The sequence below is a fragment of the Rissa tridactyla genome, chromosome 5, assembly GCF_028500815.1.
Source record: "Rissa tridactyla isolate bRisTri1 chromosome 5, bRisTri1.patW.cur.20221130, whole genome shotgun sequence".
In the NCBI taxonomy this organism is placed as follows: domain Eukaryota; kingdom Metazoa; phylum Chordata; class Aves; order Charadriiformes; family Laridae; genus Rissa; species Rissa tridactyla.
Window position 1 is genome coordinate 47,870,548 of NC_071470.1, and position 19,511 is coordinate 47,890,058.

At 37.3% G+C, this 19,511-nt stretch overlaps 1 protein-coding gene across 1 annotated transcript in view; it reads left to right on the forward strand.

The window, feature by feature from the left end:
- Positions 1-19,511, forward strand: part of DCHS2 (dachsous cadherin-related 2) — a 124,762-nt gene that overhangs the window by 93,791 nt on the left and 11,460 nt on the right. Inside the window, exons 12-17 of the mRNA XM_054203145.1 lie at positions 3,909-4,043; positions 4,292-4,501; positions 5,761-6,618; positions 12,528-12,638; positions 15,513-15,724; positions 17,204-17,355. Coding sequence (XP_054059120.1) covers positions 3,909-4,043; positions 4,292-4,501; positions 5,761-6,618; positions 12,528-12,638; positions 15,513-15,724; positions 17,204-17,355 — 1,678 coding nt within the window. The remainder of the gene's footprint in view (positions 1-3,908; positions 4,044-4,291; positions 4,502-5,760; positions 6,619-12,527; positions 12,639-15,512; positions 15,725-17,203; positions 17,356-19,511) is intronic.

Genomic DNA, 19,511 nt, shown 5'->3' on the forward strand with positions numbered 1-19,511 from the left:
GGTGCACTTTCTGCACATCTTTAGAATTGTTTAAAGTGGTGCTATCCAAAAAATAGATAAAACGATAGATCTTGTTAGCAAAATAATTTTCTGTATTCAGTAAGATCTGTTGTTTCAATGTAAAGCACGTATTGATTACAAAAGGCTGATGTGAGCTCAATAGAGGTGCTGTATGGAAGAGACATTTCCTCACAAGCTTGTAAAGTATTTAGAACTGTGTGGATAGCCCTGTTTATGAAAACCTTCACGACAGCTGAGCAGCATTACAGTCTACTTCTGTACCTCACTCTTCCAAGTATTTTCTTTCTTTTGTGGATCACACTATAAAAAAGAAAAGACAGTATATGAAGTAAGAATCTACAAGATAGCAGAGAAAAGAAGTGGGAATTTGCTTGAATTCCTCTCCCTCCTTTCTCCATCCCTTATATTTATTTAATGCACATCTTGTGGGAAATACAGCAGAAGGGAAATTTTGGGAGCTGTTAGGAGGAGGGAGTGGGGTGGCTTGGCAGGGTGGAGAGGAAGGGCATTCCAAGTGTACTGGGTGGCACAGTGTGCGCCTGCCTGTGCAGACATTTTGAGCTGGAGCACTGTTGTGGCTGATGGTTCTTTCCTGATTTTTTTTTTTTTTTTTTTTAAAGTACATTTTCCAGTAACCACAGTCCTTCTGTTGGGTCTTTTTCTCACATTTGCCTGATTTGGCCTCTGTCATGTGCATGTAACAGCATTGTTCCAAACAAATACTGAAGTGATGCTCATAATGTAAGAAAATAGGATGTATATAGGAGTCATATAAATATAATGCTACTCTTCCTACATTTTTGGAACATAAGTTTTGAATAAGACAGCTCCTTTCATGTTGTCCTTTATTTTCTACATCACATTTTTTTCTTTATTTTTATTTGCTCTTTAAATTGCGGTTCACATCCCAGTAATATTTGCATAGTCTCAGTGGAGGACTTTTCTCCCATCACAGACTTTTTTTTTTTTTTTTTACTTCATATTTTCCCTGACTTACCACAGGGAGGAATCATTTTTACTAACAATATCAGCCATCATCAAGCTTTTGTTTTACTTGTCTTTTACTTCATTCCCTGTGAAGGGAAGAGGGAGAACAAGCAGCCATCACCTTCTTTGTGTTTGACCGAAGCTTTAAGCTTGTTCCAGTTCAAAAGATTTTTTATTTTTAATTTGGAAATCACTACTAAAATTTTTGCTTGTAATGATTTTCTTTCACGTGGATATCCATGTGGATATCTTATCATGTGGATGTGAGAAAGCATACAACACGTAGGAAAGATACCCACAGCGTATTTAAGATAGGTCAGGGGTTTGCCTTGAGATATGTCTTTGCAGAAGCTCTGAATGAACTGAACTAACATTTGTCAAGGTCTGCTTTTAAGCAGATGTGTACCTCTGTGGTTCAGTAGTTATGTCTGGAGCCTTAGGAGAAAAATCTCAGAAGGTTAATAAGGGACCACTGACTCAGTTATGAGTCAGGGCTCACTGCCATTCACTGTCTTGCTCATATTCATGGATTACCATGGTCTTAACAACACTAGTATTATAAAGATGAGACTTAAGCCTAGATTTAGGGCAGGGGGAACATTTGTTACCATTGCTTCTTTGCTGGTGTTGGCACTAGACATATCCACAGTGTAATGCCACAGCTGCTGCTTCTGAGAAGCTGTGGAAGCACAGGGGCTGCCTGTGCTGTGGCAGGGGAACAGGAAAAGGGGCTGAAGCTTTTCCCTGTCTGCCCCCAAAATGTGACTAGCACTACTGAATAATTAATCAACAGGTTGGATCAGGTGCAAATGTGTCAGCTGCTGTGCCGTGGTATGTGACTGTGTAGAGTCATCACGCTCTTCTCTTGGGCAGGGCATGCAGCTTTCTCCTACTGCCTCCTACCTTTCTCCTACGTGTACGCTCCTAGCAGATGGATATGAGAAAGGAAGCAGTAGATACTGGGTAAATAAGTGTAATGAAGGTGTCACATATCTGTGCCCTCTGAGGATTAAAAGCTTTCATTTCAACAGTATGTGAATAGTCAACTTGGATGGCACCTGTATGTTTTTCCAGCACTGTCTGTAAATAATGTCCATTGTGAAATCTGCCAGTGAAGGCACTGGGTTGAAGCAGTTCAGTTGCAGGAGACCAAAGGCTAATAGTTAGTATCAGTCCTGCAGTCTCATGTGTCTTTTTTTCCATCTGTAGCATTGGTGAATAAGGATAGATAAATGCAGGCAGAGCTATGATTATCTTTTTAAATGTAGTTGAATGGTATCTAATACGGGCAGACTAGATAGTGTGTGTTGGTAACCTTAAACTTTGAAGACATTCTCCTTGATTGTCCTTACTGCTGTGATTTTTCTCTTCTTCTGGAAAGCTGAAAGGATTTCTGCAACTCATTTTTCTTTCTGCTGTGTATTGTGTGAATATGTCCCTCCCTTGACTTTAGGAGCAAATGCATTTACAGTAATAATTCTCTTAATCAAATTTCAGTAGTGTTGTCAACTATTTAGCAAAGCTATTCAAAGGCAAACAAAAGAAGTCATGGATGTTAAACACTGTAGGCTCTGTTTCTTCTCTCACACTGGTGTTTCTCCATCAACTCCAGTGCAGATTGTCCTGTTTTCGACTGCAGCAGATGAGAACAGGCAGGCAGTGTTTGACTCTGAATAGCAGTTTTCCTATGACTAGGAGTGCTGTAGTTTTCCAGGTGCACCAACTGTCCCTAACCTACTAAAAGACTGATTGTTGGTAGGAAAAACACAGAATGATTGAATGAAACTTACAAAAATTTGAAAGAAAAAAAAAAAGCAAAAGCACAATAGTACAAGTCCTTCAAGTATAATGTAGGATTAAACTCATTAAAGTTAATAATGTAAGCGTGATGGAGATGACATACTTTCCACAGGAGGATGTTGAAACTAGAAGAAATACGAAAGAAATTATTTTAGAAGCATAATATGTAAGAACGTGGAGTCACGGTTCTTGTTCAACTCAGGTGGGCAACTTTGAAAGAAAGGGTTTTAAAAGCCTGTACAGTTTTAGCCTATTTTCTAGAGAAAGACAGGAAGGTTAATATCCCTCTACTATATACAAATGGTAAGCCTGATAAGGAAATGAATGGAATTGGCATTCAGAAAAACTTGGAGGGAAGGAAACACTTTAACCTTCCCTTCTGGAAATCCTGCACGACTTTATAAAACCAAGCAGTATCATTTCAGAGACTGTCTACAAGAGGGAACAGTCTAAAAGGCCTCAGATGTGCTGTGGGAATGCCCACCAAATTGCCTCTTCTCTTGAAGACAACTAGGAGATGACTACCCTGCGAGCCCTGACAAGGACTTAGGCATCTGCCTGCTCGCTGTTATGAACATTTAGAAATGGTGGACATGCCAAGAACTGGGTGTTTTCTCTGAATGTTTATACTATTCAGTCTGGTACTGTACAGAGATAGTTGCATTGGCTCTGAGTGAAGTTAAGTGGAGAACCAGAGTAGCCCAGTACTCTGCCTGACATCCTGTTGAGAAATTCACTACCTTGGGGAGATCAGAAGACAAACGCTTGGATTCCACGGTCTAAGTTGAAGCTTTCTTGTACCATGTTGATATGTCAGCTTGTTTGGAGACATGCTCTGAGTGCCTGGAAATGTTGCTGGGGTCACTTTGAGTGGCTGGAAAACCTAGGCACAAAGCAGCATCTGGACAAGGATTTTGAAGATCCAAATTTTAGATTTGGATCTTTTATGCTGATGAAGAAGCAGTTGCTCACTGCATTAAAAATAATAAATTCATCCATAACCCATTTCCCAGGGAGGGGGAGAAGAAAGAGACAAATCTGTAGACCTGAATGTGAGGAGAGTGCCTGTGTTTTACTAAGATTTCCACTCTGCTTTTAAGGACTGAATTCCTTGCTTCGATATGAAATCTTACCAGGAACTGGTTACGAGAAATTCAAGATGAACCCGGACAGTGGAGTACTCCTAACAACTGCATCACTGGACAGGGAAACCCAGGAGGTTTTCAGGATTAAAGGTAACAGTGTGAAATATCTGTGAGTGCCTGTAAAATGTGAATTGAGAATAGGTGTGGTGTTGCTATTGTGTTACCTTTTTTTCATGCTGTCTGAATAAGATGGAAGTGGTAAGATTTTCAGGTACAGAATAGCATATGCTTTTTGCATGGCACAAATAACTCTCCTATTCTGCTATTAAGGAACATCTATTGTTGCACCCACAACATATAAAATTGTATAAAATTCACTTTCTTTTTATTAATCTTAGTCTTGGTTCGAGACAGTGGAACCCCATCGCTGTCAAGCACGGTGACAGTTATCTGCACAGTGCTGGACGAAAACGATCACTCTCCCATGTTTCTTCTTCCCACCTCTGAGATCCATATTTCAGAGAACCAACAGCCTTCTGTCGTTTACATTGCCCGGGCTGTAGATATGGATGCTGGAAATAATGGAGTTCTAAGATACAAAATAATTGGTAAGTTACACTCCATCATTTTTGTTAGTATAAATCAGAAAGTATATAAACAGGAATGTCCACACTTTAGACTAGTCTTGAATTTACCAGGCCTCCCTTGCTCCCATCTTGTCCACATACTTCTTTCATGTGGGGGAAAGAAAAAAAAAAAGGTCTTTCACCCCTTTGTCAGCATTAATAAGGACTTTCCAGGCATACTTTCAGTCAGCTTTCTGGATTTGAAATAGTACAGAAAAGAAAAACAAAAAACTACAAATGCTGGAAGGAGGCATTAATCATGAAGGCATAATTTTGTCCCTTTTGTTACAGTTGTAGAAGTTCTGAATGTAAATATACCCTTGCAAATAAGTACAAGAATTAATCTAATTTTATGTATTTGATTTTATTTATTTAATTTCATTTCATGAGAGCTTCTTTCACCCAGCAATTAGTAACGTCATACTTGGTTTTCATATTGCCAAACTCTCCCTGTGTCCACTATGCCAATGTAAGCTCCACAGCTGTTCAAAGCCTCCTGTAATATCTTTGCACAAATACAAGTTTGCTGTGCTTGCTTTGGTTTGTGGCTCTCAGCAATAGCTCAAATATGGGCAGATAGCTACCATGGTAACAGCCAACAAATTTTTCTTTGAAGATACAGTTATGAATTCCTTTATGTTTTCTTGATTTTTATTTCATGATCTTTTATGATCTTTAATTTAATTACCTTTGGTCTTTCTGCATGTTATAAAGTATGTATGCAATTCACTGTTACTAAAAAAGCTGACTTTTCTGCCAACTGCTTCATATTTACCTTCCCCTTCCATGTCCCCCAAATCAAGACCTTGCACAACTATTCACATCCAAGAGACAGGTTTGTAGAAGAGAATAAGAAGCAAGTAATTACAATTGTCAGCAATGCTTTATAGGTTTCTGGAGTTTGTAACTAAGGTTGGGAAGAGGTCACTTTATGCAGCAGCATAGCTGCAGGAGATTTTATAAGGTGTGCCGCTTTGGGAAAAAAGACATGCATCTGGCAAAATAGCCACTCTGTAAATTGATATGACATTCTGTATTTACTGTCATTGCCACCCACTGATTTAAATGAAATGCAGGTTTTAATTCGTATAAGAGGAATAAAATATGTGAGAGACACATGAGCACACCAGCTGTACGAGCCATTGGATCATGTTATTGCAATTAACATAGCGGTATTCACAAGAGATTCTTTTTTCAAAAGCAATTGTTTGTGATCATTTTATTTTTTATGTGTTTGAAAGGTGGAAATGTTGGCGAATACTTCACATTAAATAACACTTCAGGAAAACTGCTGGTCACTCGTAGCTTAGACAGAGAAGACATCAGCAATTTCACTCTTGTAATTGAGTGCCGTGACCTAGGCAGTCCCTCAAGAAGCTCCACTGCACAGCTGTATCTGACGGTCTTGGATGAAAATGACCACAACCCGATATTTGCAAAGACCAAGTATCAAATCTCTGTGAGAGAAGACCTAGAAGAAGGCTCAGCCATCCTGGACCTCTTTGCTTCTGACAAAGATGATGGCCTAAATGGCGAAGTTATGTACTCCCTCATTGATGACACCTTCGGAGCATTTGCTATTGACAGTGTAACGGGGTCTATAGTTACTACAAAGGCACTGGACCGGGAGACCAAATCCCAGTATACATTTAGGGCTGTGGCAAGTGACTGTAGCACCCATTTGCCAAGAAGCACCACTGTCAGTGTTGTGGTGCACGTTGACGATGTCAATGATAATGATCCTGTTTTTTTGCAGAATCCTATCAGGGCCTTTGTCCCTTCTGAAACCCATGTGAATGAGACAGTAGCCACTGTGAGAGCAGAGGACATGGATCTGGGATCAAACGGAGCTGTTGTTTTTAGACTGATGATAGCGGAAACTGTATTTCAGATCGACGCGAAGACAGGTGACATCATTCTACAGGAGCCCTTGGCTTCCAAGGACTTCAGTACCCAGCTGCTAGTGACGGCTTCAGATCAAGGTATCTCACCTCGAACAGCCACAGCTATGGTCATTATCTTTACAGAAGAAGAAGAGGAGGAGATTTCATTCAGCCATAGCCTGTATGAAGCAAGCGTGCCTGAGAACAGTGCAGCAGGTGGGCATCAAATCCCAATTTGTGTTCTTGCAGTTGCCAGTCTCCCTTCCTTTTGGAATGGTAATTGTAATGGATAGTATAGGGAAACTTTTTGCTCGTGCAGTGGCAGGAAAGTGGTAATTTGGATGTAGAAAATACCCATCTGCCCTTTTCCAGTATACCAGCATGAAAAAGAAGCATGGTCTGTAAGTCGGAGGCATTGTCTTGGTCTTGAGTGTGGTGCCCTTGTACAACAGTGCTGCTCACATTAAACAGAAAGCTCCCTTGTCAAAGGTGGTGTTTCCATCCCTCAGCCTGGGAAGCCCTGAGCATCAGTCGGTTAGCTCTTTTAGCAAAATGACTTTAATGATGAGTGGATAGCGTTTACTCATCATTTCACTTGTCAATGCACATAAGCTCGTATGAGATGAGTGGTGTGTACCAGTTGAAACATGACGTTTCTTGTTTTTGCAAAACCGTTCATGAACTTTAGCAGCTTTCAGAGATATTCTAAAGCCTTACTGAAGCTTTTGACTTTCCAGAAGGAGAATGGGGGGTAGGGTGGGGTGAAGGGGAGAGAAGTTCAGAGGCTGTGGTACTTTGTCATTCAGACAAGCTTCTACAGTGTATCTCCAGGTAGAGCCTGGGCTCTTGAATGCTACCTGTAGACAAACCAGCTTCAGTCACAAAGTTCTTACAGATTTATTTATTTTTGTTCCGTATGATGAGGACAATTACTGCTCTACTTTTTATCATTCAGAGAATATTAGTAGTTGTGCCTCCTGCCAATTAGATATGGTAAGTACCTTTTCCTGCTTCCAGGGATTGGGCTCATCCTAATGAGGGACAAAAGGGAGTGCCTATCCCATTTTTCTGGCCACAGATCCCACTGTACAATTGACCGGACATATTTAGAGATCTGACCTGGACTATATTCGTGATTCAAACACTGCCTCATGAGGTTCACCTTGAACAAGTCATTTATCCTCTTTATAGTTCAAATTTCCCTCAGTAAAATGAAAGCAATATTCCTTTATATCCTAAGGGTATTGTGAGACTAGTGAATTCTTGGATCTTGAGTAACAGCCTATATATTTGATTAAGAATTGGTAAAAAATAGATGTGTTAATAATTTTGGAAAAACAACTGATATTCTTGGATAATTATGAACAGAATAGAGAAGAAGGGTGAAGATGGCTGTTGCAGTAATTACTGCTGTGATTACTCAGCCATTCCTTCCTCTATGCCTGTTTGGAACTACGAGCCAAATTTTCAGCAGTGCATTTTAAGGTAATGATAATGCTGTGAGTATTACTGATGTTTCAGTTAACAGATCGAAAATAGGCAATAAGGTAAAAAAAAAAATTTTAAGTGACTTTTTTTTTTTAAACCATAGATGAAATATTTTTTTTCAGGCTATTTTTAAAAAGCTGTGATAAGTGGTCAAATGCCCGGGTTAGAGCATCCTTCTAGTGCTCTCACTGTCAAAAAACATGTGGGATTTTGGAAAAAGTGGAAGGTTTCCAACAGGAAAGAGTGGAACATGCCGTAGCCTGGTGGTTAAAACACTCTTCTGAAATATGAAAGGTGTAGATTCAAGTCTCCTTGGGCAGAGGAGCATTTCCCTTTCACTCCATCCTGAGAACTCTATGTACAGAACCTATGGGATAAGATGTTATTTAATTTTTTTTTTAAACCAGTGCTTCATTTATTGCTTCTATTACAAATGAAAAAAAATTCCTAAACACATTTGTCCTGACATTTAAAAAATACTTTTTATTCCTTGAATTTGACCAGGATTTATAAGTCGTTTTGGACACCCTAAAATTGAATTTTTCTGTGAATGAGTGACAGATACCCCAAGGCCTCCAAACCCTGTTTTACTCCTCAGCACTGTACAGCAATTAATTGTGTGTCCCATTGCAAAGGAGAGTCTGCCCTGGAGGAATTGCTGCTTCCAGAAATACAGTTTGGATGTCACAGCAATGTGTGTTAATCTCTTGTTTTCTGTCTTTTCATTGATCTACCCATTGAGAGTCAGTTGTGGTCATGTATGGGGGCCGTCCATCCTAGGTGTCCGGAAAGTAGAGACATCAGGGTGTTTCCAGCGGTGAGCCCTGGGCTCTCAAATTTTGTCTCTCCCTTGCTGCAGCAGTCTTGTACTTTCAGAAAATGTCATGAGAAACTGTTTATCAGGCTTTCTGGGGCAGTAAGGTCAAGGCCCCGCGGTTTCAGTCTTTTCAGGAGAGATGGGCTTAACCTGCATTAATCCTGCATTAAAATTTCTTTCTAGGTAAGAAAAAATAAGCGGGAAGATAGATTTTGTTAGGGAACAAGTATCACTTTAAAGAAAGAAAATAAAATTGAGAACTTTAGAGCAATAGACAAGCTAATCTGATCCTAAATTTTCCTAAGTGTAGATATATTCACAGGTCAGGCTAGACAATCCAGCCTGAAATCATGGAAACGCCCCAAGGAACTGAGGTAACAGAATGCCATAGTCAGATTGTTCTCCCATTCAATCTATAAAAAACATAAATAAGACTCGATTTAAGTTGTTTTGATTAAAGGAAATTTAGCAAAGCTTCAAGGTAAATAGGAGGGTTTCATCCCAAAATTTTAGTTTGTATATTTAATAAAAGTCTACTTGCTAAGATCAAATTCTTTTAAGAGTATGAGAGATTTTACCAAATACTAATACTGTTTTGGCTCTGTTTGTAGTATTTACTTATTTATATAAGCATAAGTAAATATCAAATATTTTACATTTCAGTGTTAAAAAAGCATGATTATAATTAAAACTCTCGTAGAAGTTAGCTTACAGGATATATGTGATCCTGGGACCCTTACAAGTATGAATGGTACCAGTGTATTCAGTCCAGGGGAGATTTACATTACATACTGATTATTTGTAGAACTGGTATTAATAAATGTGGCTTTTCCTCCTAATTTTATTTCTGCCTTAACTAATAGAGTGGGAAAACTCTAAGTTTATTTTTAAAAGAATAAAAAAATCTGAATAGTATAAACGACGAAAGCCAAAGCCAAGGGTCCTTAGTTTTAATTTAGTCTAAACTCGTCAATTGGGTGAGTGCCTCAGGAATTGGTCCTTGTGGTCAGATTTTCTTTAAGTGTTTGACCTCCAGGTTTAATGACCTTCAGAAAACCCCATTCTTCTACTTTTTGTTTAATATTAAATATTTAATGCCTTTAAATATTATGAACTGCATTACAACAGGCACTTAGAAGCCGGTCAATAAATAATCAAGTCACTGCAGTCTTGGGAGGGTAAGCGACTGTTATTATTCACCAAGATTTCACTTGAATGGTTGTTTGCATAGCACTTCACTGGAGACGGATTCACCAGTAAAACTTGTTGACTTCTTTTCCTTTTTTTTTTTTTTCTTAATAGATATAAAATATGTCACCTCTTATTCTGTAAGTCATCTCTTACTCTTTATGCTCAGTTAGCTTTTTCTTTCATTAGCAATTAACATCTCAAGAAATAATGGCAAGGATGAACCAGGGTTAGATGACAAAGGAGGGGAAAAGAGACTACTATGATGAATACAGAATAGAGAAGATAAAAAACGATATGGATTATACAGTAGCCCATTTCTGGTGTATATGTTGTGTTCAAACCCAGAGTACAACAAAAGTTTTTGAGTCTATTTGGCCAGTTAGGCAAAAACTTTCCATGCTACCATACTTCAGTTTCAAGTCAGTAGGCATAATGTAAAGGTTGATATGTTGGCTATTTAAAGCATTTGAGATATTTCCAAATGCTATCGTGTTGTCTGAATGAATGTATTGAAAAAAAAACCCTAAATACAAACATTTTAAATCCCTCTTCACTTCCTTTAATATTCTTAGCTAACCCATAAATTGATTGCATAGCGTTTCAAGCCAATCTGACTGCTTTCTGCTTTGATCCTGTTCTCTCTCCTTTCTCACTAGCTTCAGTGCTGATCTCATCCTCATCATGCCGTTTCTGTGTGCTTTGCAGCCAGAAAGCTACCTTCCTCTTAATTTTCTCCAGTTTATGTGTTGCATGTTATGACCTTTGCTTGAAGCAGTGTTTGAATCACATGTACTTGAAATTGCAAGCTCCAGTGGATGGGTCCTTGTCTTTTGCTATTTACCTGTATAGGGCCTGCTGGTGTCACGACAGACCTGAGTTTGGTCATTTTCTTTGACAATGAACTGTAAAAATGTGTTGTTTGAAGGAGTCATTTTCTGTGAAAGATATCAGAAACAAGTAATTCGTTTTCTCCCAAAAAGAAGTTGTAAACAATTTTGAAAACAATCCATGAAAATATGAAAGTATGAAACTTAAAGGATTAGGATTTGAGGACCCAGAGCAAAAAGTCATTGACCCCTGAAAAAGAGGGATTCAAGTACAAGTGCTGCTGCTTCCTTTACTTTTGGTAGTTTTTCTTCTTAAACATGCGAACAAACAAACAAAAAGTCTGCTGACAGTATTAGAAGACAAATAGTGATGTTCTTTGGACCTTGAATATTTTTCTTATCTTTAACTCTGCTCTGAGGATGCTACGAATGATTGCCCGTGCAGGCTTCTGTAGTAAATCAGAGTTGCCCAGCAATGAAAATTCAACCTACAGCCCCCTGTTTTAGTTCCTAAAAAAAAACAGTGTAGCATTCGTATCAGTCTTTACTTATTGGACAGTTGGATCTTACTTCCAGAACTTTTCTAGTAAATATAATGACTAGTACAGAAAAATATCTCTGTCAAAATCAGCATTTTTTGGCTTTTGACAGTCAGATTTTAGGAGCAAATGACAAACCACTTAAACCAAAATTTCCTGGTTTTAAAAATTAATAAGTAACAATGCTAAAATAAAAAAGGTAGCAGATAGTTTTAAGAGGAACACTTCCTCTCATTTTTACGCTAAAGTCCTTTCCTCCAACATCCAGGACACTAAGCATGAACAGAATGCCCTTTGCAATGTAATAAAATAGCTAGCTTTCTGTAAAGATCTTTGGAAGAGTTCAGGTTGCACAGTAACCTCATTCCATCACAGTTGCATGGAATCAATTACAATTAAATTACATAATTAAAATCCATTAAAATCAATTACCATATATACTAAACAATTTCATAACTCACTTGAGAAGAATATTCTTTTGGAAATATTGATAATGCATTTTAAACTTGCTACATTTTTGTTAAACATGATGATTCTGAGCAGGATAATGTGTTCTGTTTCACATTTTTCCTCTAATCCTGTTTCAAACAGGATATTTATTTCATGTCTCCTGTATTCTGTATTAAATCATCGCTCTTTTCATTGAATTTGGATTCTGCTTGAATTGACACATAGCCATGCATGTAGTTTCATCTTTTCATTCTCTCTGTCAGAAGATGACGAATTAAAATTTTTAAGAATATTTCATCTAAAATATTGTTGAAAAATCCAAATTGAATTCAGATAAATGAAGGAAAAATAAACTCTTTATGGTGATTCAGGGGTAACATGCATTCCCTATGATGCACAAAAAAAGGGCTATTTTCCTTAAAAGAATTCATGAAAAGGTGAGATTTAAATGACCAAAGACAGCATAACTGGAATAAAAGGAGTACATATGACTTCAGGTAAGAGGTAATTCCATTGGTACATTGGAGTTTGCAATTAGGAAAAGTTACAGCTTTTTTAGGCAGGTGATGAAGTTGTGATCAGGTGAGTAATTGGCTGAGCAAGGAGGGATAAACGGGGCCTTGCCTATGAAGTTGTAACGCAGTGAAAGTCATGGAGGAGTTGTTCTTACTGTCTACTATTTTAATTCATGGATAAGCACCTGGCCTAGTATATAGGAGTTTGTCTGTGCATCTGCTATTAATCACAGTAATATAAAATTAGAATAAAACCTTCCAAAGTGGACATGATGAAAATGCCTTATTGCTTCCATAGGTACATCACTTCTAACTGTAGAAGCTTATGAACACAAATTTACAGGAGAAAACATAAAATACAGCATCTTCAGTGACAAGGAAAGCATATTCTCCATACACCCCACTACAGGTACATTTTCATAAATACATATTTTTTTCAAGTCTATGTGTGTAGCTTAAAGTCTGTGGTCTCTAAAATATAGCAAGTTCCTACCACAAGAACACTCCTGTTACAACGAATAAATCGTTAGTAAAACCAGGGGTGTGGAGAGGCCTGCACTATTGTAAATGTGATGTGGAAAGTAGTTGAACACCAGTGTACCTGTTTAAAACACTCAATTCTGATTAACTAATGATCACCAGGTGTTTGGAGTTGAGAAATTACTGCTTTGTGATCCAATCTGAGACTTCATCTTATTTCTCATCATAAAGTTGCCCAAAAACTCAATAAACATAATCCTTCAAAATACTGCTAATGTAGGAAGTATTAGACCCTTCCTGAGTTTAATGCTCTTTGTTTCAGGCAAACCTTGACAAGTCTGAAAGTCATGTTTGTTTATTTTTTGTCAATTTATTTGTGTTCTGCAGCAGGTCTGCTTTCACCTACTCTTCAGTCAGGAACTTCTCATTGCAGGAGAGCGGCGCATTCCCCTTGTGCATTTCCGTGCTCTCATCTAAGGCGTGTAAGAAAGCATAGCTACTCTGGTTGCCTCTCAGCTCCTAAACATCTGCAGCAAAAGAGTTTGCCTTCTCAATAGCTGGAGTCTTTCTGGGATGGCATAGACAGTGTAAGCAGTTTCCTTCAGAAGTGGTCTAAATAGGTTCTATGCTTAACAAATGGCTTTCTCCCTGAGTTCCTGGGTTATTCTGAGGTCTCCGGGCATCAAGTGGTGTACTCCTGTAAAGTTATCATGTTTGATGCTGATGGACAGTTAAAATAATTTTGTTTTTTCCAGATGAGGGGCACTTAAAGTGCATACACTTGATTTCCAAGTCCTTCTTATTTCACTGAAATAAAGCTAGAAAGATTAATCTTAGAGAACATCTTAGAGCCAGGCAAGTTTATGCCCAAGAAAGTGATTCTTCTCTGATATCACCTCCAAAAGAAAAAAAGAAAAAAAAAATCAAATGAGATTTTCCTCTTTTTTATCAATCCAGTCTGAAAAATGATTACATGATGTTTTTAAGAGTCTCACAAGCACTGTCTTTGCAAACCATCGTGGAATTTCTATAGCAGTGGATGTCAAAAGTCTTCTTTCGAGATAGTCGAGCGATTCTGGTTACTTCTGTTTCCTCTCTTCTGAAACCTGTCTTCTGTTTCTTAGAAAACATTAATTGAAGTGTTGCCTTTCAGGACTTCTTAAGAGCAGTTCTTACCTCAGCATTAATTTTGGCACCAGTAACTCTCTACCCATTGTTTCTACAGCAGAAGTATTTTCAGCTATATCAATGCCCTTTCTATCTTAGGTATTCTAAACAGCCAAAGGTGTGCTCTGCTAGTCTTTTCAAGCACTGCTGTTAATTAACCCCATTTTGGAGAAGACTTTCTCCTATTCTCGGGGATTTATTGTACTGTAGAATCATATAAAGTATGTAGACAATGACCCAAAGACACGAACTTATCTGTCATCTGACACAGAAAGGGAATCAGCTGTGCCTGAATAGACAGAAGTTTGTCCGTCATCTTCTTAAAAACCTCCAGTGATAGTGATTCTGCAAACCTTCTCAATAGTCTGTAAAGGTCTTGAAAGTTGGAAAGTTTTTATTCATATTTATTTGAATGTGTGTTGAAACAATTTAAAATTATTACTTCTTAATGTAGTAATAATAGACGTAAGACAAAGACAAAAAAGCTAGTCTTTACATATTTGAAAACTATTACCCTGTTTCTTCTTTGTGTGCCCTTCTCTAGAATGAGCAACTCTGGTTCTTTCACTTGTTCCTTCTAGGTGGTGTACCTCAAACGTGATTATTTGCTCCACACTAACACTAGAGTCTTTCAGTTATTCTGTGTCATCGGGAAGTGTTTTCCTTCTGACACTGTCTATTTTGCTTCTTCTGTATAGAGAATGTGATAATTTTTAAGTGTTGTGCTGAAGAGGGACCACCTGCCAGCTTTGAAATCTTTATGCTCAAGACGCAATTCTTGAATACTGGACAGATACATAAAGAGTAGTCAATCATTGCTGCTTATCTTAGAAAATAAAAACTAAGAAGCACTAGCTTGGAGAAACAGTAGATTAGGTTCTTATGCTATCACAAGTTCGGGATATTAGATATTTATGGCATCATTACTGAAAAATCCATGCAAATCTGAATTTGAAATCTAATGAAAATAAGATGCTAATGAACTGTGTCTGATCTTTAGATGTAATGAAGAATTTTGAGTATATTACTATATTACCTAGAACACTGAAACAATGACCACAGATTTCCAAAGGCATTTCAGGTTGAATGTGGAGATGTCTAGTTGTGCTTGTAGTCTCAATAATTTTCACTGATTCTTTTTGATAGGATAACAACTGTGGGGGGTGGGTTGTACTTGCTGCATTGGAAGGAGTCAGTGTTTTACCTGTATGTCAATCAGATACAGAAATTGATACAGCTATTGCCTGACTTGGATACAGATGGAGAACTAGATGTAGCCACTCTCAGATGAGGGCCAAGAGTCTCTTCAGACACAGCTGGCTCATTGTCACATGTCAAGGAGGATGTGGCATGCAGCCAGATTCTTCTTCACTATCCCTCTACGAGTAAATCTGCTTTGTTTTAGGACATTTCCAGTGTGGTGGTTGATCAGTGAAAACTCAGCTGTCCCCCCAGCACGCAGGGGGTGATGTTAGGTAGAGGAAAGACATGGTGGGAAGCTTGCCGCAGTTCTGTCGTGTTCAGTGAAGGAGATCACAAACATTAGAGATTTCATAACTCCATTTGTGGGTGTTTCTTCCTGACTACATAAGCCCGATCTTTATTTTTTTATTTTATTTTTATTTTAATAAACCAGGTGCAATCACAGTAAACAAGCCAAAGTCTCTTGATTATGAAGCTAAGAATAAAATACATCTTTCAGTTTTGGCTGAAAATAGCTTGAATTCAGCACTCTGTGGAGTGACAATTTTGATTCAAGATGTGAATGACAATGCACCTAAATTTGAGCAAAGCTATTACAAAGCATCAGTATGGGAAGGCCAAAGTCCTAAAACAGACATCATACAGGTAAGTAGAAATATATCTTCCCAAGCCCAGTGCTGTAGTTAAGAAGTTCAGTTGATCTGTTCATGACTACAGTCCTGCTAGGTCTCTTCTGGACCACTGTAACTTAAAAACTGGGAGTGGGGTTCTTGGTGTTGCTACTACTTTGCTTGCACATCTAAAATATTCAACGATTTTTTTCTAGAACACATTTCAAATCTTTCTTTCAGGATTGTTTAGTTGAAAGAGAATTCTCTGTATTCTTAATAGTTGTGCAGCTGGACTTCAAATTCTTTTTTTTATTTTATTTTTTTATTTTTCTGTTTCTGTCTTCAAGTAGTTCAAAAATACCATTCAAAGCTGTGGTTCTGGTTACAATATAGGCTGGTTCTTGCATTAATGCATCTACTGAAAGGGCTATAGCAATAAAAAGAATACTTTCAACTCATCAGACTAGTACACAAACCCAAGTGTTCAATTTAAAATCTGATGCCTAAAGAGCAGCTTGTCTCAATTTAAATGTGCAAACACTTCTTCCTCTGAATGGATCCATTCTCTGAAAGTGTTTCCAGCTGGCTGTGTTAGAGCAAAAGAAGACATCAGTTGGACTAGAAGAACGCATAATTTCCTCAGTACATGTTCTTGCATTGCAAGTCAGGTCACAGTGAGGGTCATGTCAGGTACTAAAGATATTCCTCCTCTAGAGAATAAATAAATGGAAAGCTACAAATGCCTCCAGGGCAAAGTGATCAGAAACTGATGGACATTGTATTTAGAGAAACATATGTCCAGGAATGGAGAAAAATCAAAAGGCAGTCAACCCAGATGTGTAGTCAAAATTTTATGACAGAATACATTCTATTATGTTTCCTTTATTCAGTCTGACTGGTTGCCTCATTGCTCATTATAATGCTGGTTCAGCAACCAGAAAAATACAAGGATGACTCTTCAAAGAGTCAGAGGAGTCTTTGAGAAACCTGTTCACTGATGTCGAATGTTATTTATTCTGTTGGTTTTACAGCCTGCCTCTGCCCTTTTTGCATTTCCTGGTTTTTATTTTAAAAAGTAATTAATGAATTATTCCATGAAAGCTCTGAAAACTTAATAATTTAATTATGTTATCCTTTGTCTGTCTGTATAGCAGTAATACTTTAAGGGCCAGTCACACACCCCTGAAAATGTGCATTTTTATGCACTAAACAGAGACAGCATTCTAACAGCAACCTTATAGTAATATAAGCAGTGTGAAATGATTACATTCAGCCCTAGTGCTTTATGTAGCTGAATTTCAAATTACTCAGGGAAGGAATTCATGTGCATCCTATTGCAATTCATGAGCAGATTTTGTGACCTCACATGACACTCATGTTGGGGACCAATGTGATTATTTGCTTAAACCTGTGCAGTCGAAAGGAAAGTAACCAGAAACTGTAGTATAAGGTTTTTCTTTCTGAAGCCGCATTCTGCCATTTTGAATTAAGCCTCAGTTTTGCTCCCAAACAGATATTTGCAACTGACCTTGACAGTGGGCTGAATGGAGAAACTGAATACTCAGTTTTATCTGGTAATGAAAATGCAACATTTGTAATTGATTCAGCAAGAGGGATTTTAGCAACTAATACAGTCCTAGATCACGAAAATGCTTCATCTTACAGGTTTGTATGCAAGGTTCTTATGAAACTGTATTCTTTTTGCTGACTTTAACTTAAGATTGCTCGTATTAACCACACAGCCTGAGTTGCAAGCTAGACAGCATTGAGAACAGCACTAAAGCTGCCCATTTGTACCATGGATTCTTATGTATTTCTCAAATTTAGGGGAAGAAATATAGTCTTATTTAATCAATGGCAACACTTACTGATATAAATGAGTGTGATGGTTCACTATAGGAATGACGACAGTTCCTGAATTTCAGTTTATCAAGAATGGTACAGCCATTCCTCCCTGGAACCATTTTTTATAAGTATGTAAAGACACAGAGTAAGCACTCAAACCAAATCCAAGAAACAGGGACACGTTCTCCTCTTTAATTAGAATATAGTCCAAATTTTCTTCTCCATAATCTGATAAAGATGCTTCCGTAAACTGTTTCCATCTATAAAATGTCCTGTATGAAGTATTATTTTTTTCCTGTTTTCTAATAAACTGTGAGTAAATGTGATCAAGTGGACATGACAATTATTCTTTACAGGTCATGCCATAATTGGAATTAGAAAGCAATTAAATCATCCCTTGAAGAGAAAATGGGAGTATGCAGATTTATTAATAGTCCCTTTTTATGTGTTGCAATCTGCACAAAAAATATGTGTCAATAGACACATACACATAGTCTTTTTTGGTTTGTTTTTTTTTTTTGTTCATGTGGTTGTGGCATCAGTTAAAGTATTTGCAAGTTTTCCTATCCTCTGGGGCCTCAAAATTTTAAACAACCAATCAGAATTCTTATGAACCAGAACAACTCTTAGAAAACCACATCAAAAAGATCAACAGAATACGATTTTCTTTTAAATATCAGTGTAATTTGATAATAGTATCCTAAAGGAAATACTTTGTTTTAACTTAATATACAGAACACTTCATTTGGAGTTTATTTTTTAGTTTTTCACCGAATCAAAAACATCAGTTCTGATTTTCAGACATTTAAATATCATAATACATTTTATTTGTAACTAGTACTTTAAAAGAATGCCTAGAATAAATTCTTCAAAGGAAGGATGTTTACTGTTGATGAAGCATTGAATATGTAAACATAATAATTCTCATATCTGTCTTTAACTGGGAGCCTGATTTATTTCAGTATTTATGTTGGAATTCTAATCTTTTAAATTGACCGTTTGTTTGAGGAATCTGAAGCTACATATTTCTTCTCTTTATTAATACGATATTAATCTGTATATTGTTAGGTGAAAAGTGAATAGCAAAAGAAGCTTTCAAAACTGTTTTACAGTTAAATTTCAAAATGTTACCATTGGTTCTTTCAAATTTGCAAGGAGTTGTTTATTTTATCTAAATTGAACATTTTCATCCCCAGAAGTTCTAAGTCCCTTATAATAGGAGTTATAATGAAAGTGTTGACAGAACCTTAATTTTAATGCTTTGGCTGAAATGTTTCTATGAGAGTTTTTTCCTGAAACCTTAGAAAGTGATTATTTTTAGTAAAATATTTCCATATGTATACCTTACCAATATTAATTCTTAAAAAAACAAAATACACTTTCTGTATGGAATTATACGTGGTCACTGATTGAATACTAGCCTGCAATTCAAGTTATGTGTTCTGTCGGTGACAGAAACCACAAGGACACCCAGAGCAGAGCTGGTGTGGTTGAGGAATGGAAGTCCTGCAATCCACAGCTTGAGTTAAAGCCTTGGTATTCCATGTTGTCTTGTGAACATTTAGGAAGTAATATCTATCTGACACTTTAAATGGGGAAACTGTGACTTAGAAAATGAGAGAAAGAAAGCATTTAGAAGATCTTCAGGGAGACCCAGAAAATATGATGTGACATGCAAACAGTTGTTAGTACACAAAACATTTAATTGAGATGCCAGGCTCTGACTTGTATGTCCTTTCACATAGCTTGATGTTTTCTTTTTTTGTCTGTTCCTTTTTTCAGAGAACCTGTTGAGTTAGATTTAATTTTGAATTCCCTTCTGGTTAATTTTTAGTACTGGGGAGCGCTGAAGTCTTCCAAATAATCTTTGCTTTGCTTACAATTAACATTTGCTCTTTATTGTTAGGAAGCTAGTTCCCAAACATCTTGTTATCCCTGTTTACCAGATCATTGCTTACTGTTTTCTTTGCTATGTT